The 8,838-nt window shown below is 44.9% G+C and overlaps 2 protein-coding genes across 2 annotated transcripts; one reads left to right on the top strand and one right to left on the bottom strand.

Annotated features, from left to right (window-relative positions):
• Positions 1-6,038: 6,038 nt before the first annotated feature.
• tma22 (putative RNA binding protein Tma22) lies at positions 6,039-6,911 on the top strand (the record flags this gene model as incomplete). The annotated part of the gene is made up of 4 exons (XM_022538797.1): positions 6,039-6,102; positions 6,179-6,198; positions 6,346-6,433; positions 6,502-6,911. The coding sequence occupies 4 exons, from the start codon at positions 6,039-6,041 to the stop codon at positions 6,909-6,911; spliced, it is 582 nt and encodes a 193-aa protein (XP_022383714.1).
• A 179-nt stretch (positions 6,912-7,090) lies between these two features.
• ABOM_011668 (uncharacterized protein) lies at positions 7,091-8,535 on the bottom strand (the record flags this gene model as incomplete). Its single annotated transcript, XM_022538796.1, has 3 exons — positions 7,091-7,386; positions 7,518-7,822; positions 7,877-8,535. The coding sequence occupies 3 exons, from the start codon at positions 8,533-8,535 to the stop codon at positions 7,091-7,093; spliced, it is 1,260 nt and encodes a 419-aa protein (XP_022383715.1).
• Positions 8,536-8,838: the final 303 nt, after the last annotated feature.

Below are 8,838 nucleotides of genomic sequence, written 5' to 3'. Positions count from 1 at the left end.
ACTAATTCATGGATTGATTCATTTGTATGTATTTTGTATGGATATGGTTATAGGTTTTCCCTGTAATACCTTGTTGTTCTCTCTGCCCCTCCCGGAATCTACATTATGTACTCCGTACTACTGATGGCCAAATGGGACGTGCGTTGTTGCACCACCACCACCACCACCCACTTTTGACGTTAGGGTCTATACCTAATCTTGTTTCATCATGGCTGCGGTTATTCGTCTGGAACACAATTCTGTATGTATCACGATCATCAATCTAAAATGTCACTAGCAAATCGTTTTCGTGTTCAACTGTTAGACTGTGTACTGTCAACTTCTTGATTATTTTATTTTCTTTTTCTGCTTCTTCTCTTACAGTATCCTTTGCCTTTCTCACACAGAAAAATTGTTCATTTATTTTATCTTGTTTTTTATTTGGGGGGGGAGGGAAGGAAAAGGAAAGAAAGAAAACAAAAGGAGAATTGTTCGTTGCTGCAGGGGCGTCTTGGACAATTCAGATTCCAGATCTTCGGGTTGGATATTTTTTAAAAAAAAAAAAAAAAGGAATAATGAACCTCATACATACGGTCATTCCGAGTACCAGCCAAACGGCCTAGCCACTGATTAGACGGAAGTCAAAGTATTGTTTCTTTTGTTCATCACACCTAATACCTCTTGGTCTTCTTTGGCTGGCTTTTTTCCCTCTTTTCGGAGGAACACGGAAGGGCGTCTAAATACCCGAGCATTATAAGATGAAAGAGAAAATAGGTGGGCGTCCGGATGCACGGGCGTTGCGTTACATGTTGACAACCTGCATATACATACATGACTGCTAGGTACGAGGTAGTACTTACTAATACTAGTAGTAGTAGTAGTAGTAGTAGTAGTAGTAGTAGTAGTAGTAGATAGGTAATAAGCCACTGACTGCATGATGGACTCGGGAAAAGAAAGGACGACCCCGAACTTCCCGATACAATTCTTTCGGGTGGTGGCAAAGAACATCCATCCTCCTCATATGATATTGAATCACTACGGAATAAATTCTGGATGGATTCCAATACCTTATCTACCTAAGTTACAGTACACCCATCCAAACCGTACATACGGTATATCCCACCGATAAGTTCAAATCTAGGCTCGAGGATCCGAGCGTTGCCAATCGCTCCACTAGTCATTTCTTTACTATCTTTAGTGATGGGCAAACAGACTTCCTCTTTTAGGTAACAGGTAACAGGTAACAAGAGGCCTCTCCGTCTCAAAGTTTGTCGAACCGAGGAAACGCAGATGAGGTGGCAATGAACAGAAGAGGTTCTTTTGCAAGTTCATCGTCGGCCATCACTAAGAATTGAACTCTATTGCGTTTCCTGCGTTTCTTCCCTCCACATAACAATGCTCTTGAATCAGAGTCCCTCCTGTTTCCAGACGATGATGGGAACCAGGAGGTGGGGGAGAGTGGATGAAATCCTATCGTTAATGCATGTCAGATCGATAAGGATTAAACTGGTCAATTCCAAGCTACATAAATTCTCCGACAAGGGGTGCTTCGATTCATAAAATGAAATTCCCTTTTTTTTTTTTTTTTTCCCTCCAAAAGTCATACTTCGGAAGACCGGATGCTAGCAAGCAAAGAAGAATGAGGTATGTACATCCATACAACGTTATACAGTAAGTACTTTTGCCTGTGCGCATGGGTCTAGATAACGCAACTTTGGGACCTTGCTACGTCAGCTTGGCGCGAGAATCGGATGACTAGACTAGAACCACCGATAGAGAGATAGATATCTTTCACTTAAGTCACTCGAAGCTATGAGAGAACGTAGTATCAGTCCATCAGTCCACCTCTTCCTAACTAGCCCAATGATCTCGTTCGGTGCAACCTCGTTCTGACTCCACTTGCAGCAACGGCTGGCTAAAGTAGTCGATACGAGCTAGGACGGTTAGTATAGTGGATCCTCGCCCATGACGAGGTGAGTGTCTGTGTCAGTGACTAAACACAAAACTTTTGTCGATCATCTTACCAGCACCATCTTAGTACTACGGAAGAGTATCTATATCCTAGCGTGAGGCACCTCTGCACCACAAAACTAACGCTCCGACATTGGATACTACTAGTCGTATGTACATATACGCACACATATATCATTATATAGATTGTCAACCAATTGAGACAAGCATATGCTGGGGTGATAAATTGTCTCATTTGCCGTTCATGATCATCACTAATGTAGGAAAAGTAGCTAGCCACGCCATTATCTTCTTATGTGCGAGCGGCGCGTGTTTTCACCATTGAGTATTATGCAACTAGAAAAGTACCAGCAGCGGGTCCGCGCGGCCTTTTTAATCATCGGTTTGGTCCAACAGGTGGAAGGGGCGTCTAAACTCACCGAAGCACTGACAGCGCCTAAGCCCGGCACGATGGATCTGAGTCCGGAAACTGGCGCCCGTGCTCCTGCATTCCTGCCTGGTTAACCTTTTTCCGATCAAGATGGCTAGGGCTTGCCAACTGTTCACCGGGGGTGAATCTTGATTATGAACGGGAAGGATCAGACGCGGAGAGGCCCTGTGCCATCGCCGCCCGAAATGATTTTACAGCCTACCAACTCCTGTCGTTCCCCCCCTTAGCTGGGGAGATCCTGCTGGGAAACATTTTGGCTGTCTGACTCCTACGGTGTATAGCGGGTATTGACATGTGTGTGCCTTCAAAAGACCATTCGATCCTGGTTCTAGATACGACTGTCTAGACTAAAAGCCCAACGATCCTACTTGGTACTCCCAAAATGGATCACACCCCCCTTTGAGTTGGACCAATCCTACCTTGAAACGATCCGGGCTGTATCTCACAATATTGCAACATCTTCCTTTATCAAAGATCCATGCCTTGAGGCTCACATCACTGATATCTCCTATATACCTTCATCAAATAGTTAACTGTTGCTGGCCGTTACACAAATCAATGACATATTTGCCGACCAGTGCAAGTCAGGGGTCAGACCGGAGTAGCTAGCTTCCAGACGTATCTTGTCAGTGGAGGCAGAGATATCATGATGATCTTATTCTAGACAGAAGATATACAGGACTATTAGTCTCGTCAGAGGCTCCTTGTTGGTTAGGGTTTTGGATGTTAAGTGACCGGAGCAGAAATGCTGCAATACAGTAGCTATTGGGGGTTTGATCCAAGTCAAAAGTCTACAACACCTAAGGATCAATAATAGGGGTTCTGCCCAGGTGCTTCTATGTGAGTGTGGTTCAAGGCGAATTGACTTAAGACACGATATGATCCTCTTGTTGTACATATTTTGGTATAAGCATAGATTTCGCTCTGGAAATAAGTGGATTCTCACGTAAGACTCTAACCTAGGCCCGGGCCGTGTTACGACTGTAAGGTTGCTAGAATTCTCAGAGCTGCTTCTTGTTCCTGTACATGTTGCAAAGCTACAAACAACACCACCAACCCCCCAACGATTCTTCGCTTCAGGTAATGTTTTGTTTGATCAACCTGTCGATCATCAATATTTTCCTCGATCCACTCGCTGATGATTTCGGGTTCTTATCATGTCCCTCGCTTTTTCCAAGTAAGATACGTGGGAGAGTTCGCTATTTCAAGACCGTCCGTGGTTTTCTAAGTTTCTTGTCCACGACCTACAGGCCTTCTGAAAGGTGATTCAACTCAGATGCTATATTTCTCTCCTTTGACGGATAAATTGTGCTGCTGCTGCGGAAGCTTCAGGGAGTGCATTACTAAATAAGATATATCTATTGAGGGAATATTATACTGCTTGATAGAAGAGGTAAATGTCAAGAGAAAAATGGAGATGTTCTGGTTCTCCGCAGTAATTTTGATTCAGTGAAATATCGAGAACTGTTTCTCTTTAATGTTTTCTTTATCTGCAGGCTCTTAATCCGGGAAAGGAAGCAATGGACATCTGTCTCTAGAGTAGTGTCTATTATCTGGTATCAAAGAACCAGAAGCCTTATTAGGCTGTGAAGGAGTGGGAAACGCTAACCTGAGGCAAATAGGTAAAACTCTCCTAGTGCCACAATATAGCTCGTTTGGCCAACTCAGCTATATATGCTCAACAATTCATGACCATTTCTATGATCTTATAGTAGGATAAATAGCACTAACATGCTTGCTACGGGAGAAACTGATGTAATCGTAGGGGAAGGCGGAGGTGCGGTCCAGACCGGTTTTGAAAAATATAAATATATATAAGTAGCCTCGTAAGCCACTAGGACCCATGTATATCGATCGTTGTGTCACGTCCAAATTCCCCTTCTCCAGCCTCAAGGTGTTGGATAAGTACACTCAACAAGCATTGACGTGCAGTGTCTATGGATTCTTTATGTCTGATGCGCTAACGAAATTCATCACAGTCCTTAATGGAGCACATAGAGAGAAAAAGGGTTTGCCAGCTCCATTGCAGGGGAGGCTACGCGACATCATCGGCAATTTAATGGTGAATCTGTGAAGAAAGAATGAAAAGTTGTATAAAGCCTTGGAACAGATTAGTAAAAGCACACAGATGTCAACCCATCTTCATAGTTTTGGAGATTAGTTCCGGAACATATCAGTCGCAAAGGCCTAGATGCAACAAGTTTCTGTCCAAGCCGATATACACAATAATCAGGTAGCTTGTGGCACCGATTCAGTGTAGTGAAGCTCAAGACCACTTCATACCTATGATTAATTTCTGCAAGGCCCGAAAGAGCACTCCTTGGAATGTGCCGTCCAGGGGTACGATAGGTGTGAATTTCACTTTCCACAGAAAGTTGATCCGCCCCACACTCAGTACCGGGACATTTCAAGGCCGTGTGCCTATAGATCCCTATTACGACGGTTCCCAAGGAGAGACAAGATGGTTGGTAGCATAGAAGTGCAGGCTGAACCTTTATATGTCTTGATGACACTGTAAACCTATCAAATTCCAACAATTCCAAGACCAAGAGGGCCAACTCTTGCAGTGAGCCAAAGCTCTTTGATTAAGTCCTTGATCAACGGTAGCGTAATACTAGAGGCTGCCAGCTCCAGGAACAAGCAGAATACTTGCGCAGCGAAAGAATCCCATAATCTTTTATTATATTATCTAAATTATTAAGATTATTTAAATAGACTATACTATACTGTCTGGATTATTTATCTAGATTATCTATTCTATGCCACGCAGGTGATTCAAAAGTCCGAGAAATCTAGTTATTGCACCGCGTTCAAAAGCTCTAGAAATCTAGGCTATACAGACTATTTAAAAGTCTAAGAAATCTAGTCATTATACTGTGTTTAAAAGCTCTAGAAGTCTAGGCTACGTAGGCTATTTAAAAGTCTAAGAAATCTAGTTATTGCACTGCATTCAGAAGCTCTAGAAATCTAGATATTACACCGCGTTTGAAAGTCTGATAAATCTAGATTACGCAGACGATTCAAAAGTTCGAGAAATCTAGTTATTATACCGCGTTCAAAAGTCTGACAAATCTAGTCATTACACCGCGTTCAAAAATCTGAGAGATATAAGTATTGTACCGCGTTCAAAAGCCCGAGAAATCTAGATATTGTCCTGTATTTAAAAATCCGAGAGATCTAGATATTATACTGTGTATAAAAGCCTGAGAGATCTAGGTATTGCACCGCATTTAAAAGCCCGAGAAATCTAGGCTATACAGGCTATTCAAAAGCTCGAGAAATTGGCTTGAGGTAATTATATAAGATAAAATAGGAATGATGTTATTGGTGAATTCTTGTCTAATTAGAATCTAGAACTGTGGACTAATTAAAACATAGATCTGATTGAGCAGTCTCCTATATTGCTTGCTACGCTTCGCTCCGCTGCGCAATCAGTCAGGTACTCAATGAGGGCAACCAGCCAATCCCAGAATCACATGATCCAGAAGTGAGTTTATACTATAAACAGTTTAGTGCGTCTGGCAGCAAGTCCAACCCCGCGGCGATATCACGCTCTAGGCTTCGGTTTTAACGATCAATTCTACCCGCAAAATAAAGTCATTTTTGCTGCCCATACAACCAAAGAAAGTACAAGAGAACCCAATAGCCACTTTTTAGAATGGCTGAAGTGGTGCAATCTGGCCCCGTCGAATCCCAGGCCCGTCATGTCGTATATTGCGGGGGTGAGTCGCCTCTTTTACTCTGTGAGACACAACGCAGGGACTGTGGATAGACATCACTGACTTGTTCGATTTACAGTTTGTACACTGCCTCCAGAGGTATGAATCTCTTTATTCGTCGTGATAAGTCCACAAGTTCTCTCCTTTCCTCTTTTCTTCTTCTCTGTTTTTGTGGACTTGCCCCGCCCCGGTTGTTGGGCAGGAAACAAGATAACTTGCAGTTTGACTGACTTGCAATTCTTCTAGTACTGCGAGTTTGGTGGGACGGCGAAAAAATGCGAGGAATGGCTGAAAGAGAAACAACCGGAATTGTACCAACGACTTCACTCTGAAGGTACAGTAAAACATCACTTTAGTATAGTGTAGCGAAGAACAGACTAACGGCATTACGTTCCTTTGCAGAAGCCATCAGCGCTAACTTATCGACACTTTCTATATCTGCCCAGGAACGTGCAGCGAAGGACGCTGCTAAGAAGGAGGCAAAAGCTGCTCTGGCAGAAGCACGCGATGCAGAGCGCAAGGCAGCGTCCAAGGTCCAAATCAAGCGTGTTGAACGGAACAAACGCAAGCATGTCACGGTCATCGCAGGCTTGGAAGTATATGGTCTAGAAAATAAGAAGGTTGCCAAGGACCTCGGTAAGAAATTTGCAACTGGTTCTTCAGTCACCCGGTCTGCTGCGGGAAATGAGGAAATTACAGTACAAGGTGACGTGAGCGATGATGTCCAGGACTGGCTATTGGAAGTCTATGGGAAGGAAATACCAGAAGCGAATATTGAAATCATTGACAAGAAAAAGAAGGGAGGCAGTTAGCCAATGATGAACTATCGTTGGTTGACAGCGTAGACGCATAATGTACAAGTTCAGTGTTGCATATTGGGTATCATGTCAATAGTATAAAAGTCTCGATAGGTTATTCAAGGAATTCAAGGCTGGCCTTGACAAAGAAAGGTGTATCTCGTTGAACTCTAGGACTCTAGAAATATCGCCTGTCAGAGTTCGTCGAATATTCTCAATGGATCTTGGTCAGTAGCCCTCGCATTTTCGGGAGTAGCATACGTCGTGGTTGCCGTGTCAGTAGAGTAACGGGTATCGTGACGAGAGATCAGCTTTGATGAATGTTGAGGCAGCACATATGGATCTCCGGGGATATCTGTGGCCAGCCAACGCATCCCACTTTCGTGGTTGTGCACAAGGGCTCCAGTAGAGCCGTTTGTCACAGTCGCTGCTTGCGAAGTCATGGCAGACTCCGGCGACTCCAGGATAATCCAGTTCTGGACAATAAGAGCTACGGCAAGAGTCAGAATTCCTACTGTAGCCAAGCCCCAAAATATACGGAGGCGGCGACTAATTCGTATTTGGCACTCTGCCTCTTTTCTCTCCCAGCGGTCGATTTCTTTCCGCATCTCTTCAACCTACAGCTAAGCGCTTCGGCTCTGATTCTTCCCGCTTTCATACGTTCTTCTAGGGCCTCGATCTTCTGCATCTGCGGCTGAAAGTCTTTGAGCTCCCCGATCTGCTTTCGAATGTCCTGATCCAAATTATTGGTCTCTCGTTCAAAGTCCGTGAAGAGTGTCGATGCTGAACCAGAGAGATCTTGGAAAGAAGCGATCGTAACGTGGAGAGCGGCGAGCTTCTCCAACAGATTATAGTAAGTATAGTCGAGCCTGCGGGTGATATCTGTTGCGAGTGTGCCGATTATTGATAAAGCGGATCGCAAGAAGCTACCAGCGAGCCCGTTAGATCAACTGGAAGGAACAGGGCAGAATGTTACCTACCGCTCCCCTTGTTTCCTTTTATTTCGTACTTGATCCAAATCGTCTAGCGAGCGTATCTCCTGTCGTCTGATCAGACCCAGGTGATTGTTCCGGTCAATTTCATCGAATATACTGCCTTTCCTACTGCCAGTACCCAGGCCCGTTGTGGATTCAGATCCCCAGCGCGACCGAGTTGTCTCCCTCGTTACAGGTCTAAGTAACGCAAGTCCATCGTCGGGATCGCTTTCTTTCTCGCGACCACCAGACCATGGGGGCAGTAAGCCCCTAGCGCTAGCGGAGGAGGCGATGGGGTTCATTATCCGTGGGAACCGCCCGTCACGAGATCTGCTCTGCTTATGCTTATGCTGTGGCCTGAACTTGGTAGGATCTAGGCTGGCAGGGTCAAAGGCCAAATGGCGATGGTGTTTTTCTCGATGCGCCCCTGAAGCGTTTTCGGGATCGGTACGGTCATGATAAGTTTGTAGAACCGGTGGTTCTCGGCTGCTGTTCCAAGCAACATAATCGCCGCCTCTGGGGGCTGCAAACGGTCCATCGGCGTGGGACGGGGCCTGGGTGGGAGGCTTGTGGCTTCCGGCGGTACAGGAGCCATGGGTAGTGGAAGGGTGAGAAGCGGAGAGCTGCCTGGATGGCGACAGCAACGCGGGCAAAGAGTTTCTCATTGAAGACTCCATTTATTTTCCGTCACCACCACCCCTCTTGCTTTAGCTGGGACGTAAAGACAGTACGGAGGGTGGGAAACTATACCAGCATGTGTCGCTCACAACCTCACTATTGTGATCATGCGAAACACGACGCCAAGACCGATCGACGCTTGCCTTCAGCTGGTGTCTTAATATCTCTTAAAACTTCAAAAATGATCAACGGGCCCCAATTATACTAATTCAATGGCTACACGGAAATATTTATAGGAACTATTTATAGGAAATAAAGAAGCCAAACCGGACCACCTAGGTTTAGTCCCG

Source organism: Aspergillus bombycis (assembly GCF_001792695.1).
Source record: "Aspergillus bombycis strain NRRL26010 chromosome Unknown contig00165, whole genome shotgun sequence".
NCBI classification, from domain to species: Eukaryota; Fungi; Ascomycota; class Eurotiomycetes; order Eurotiales; family Aspergillaceae; genus Aspergillus; species Aspergillus bombycis.
Note: the sequence above shows the minus strand (reverse complement) of the source record. Positions and strands in the feature narration are given on the sequence as shown.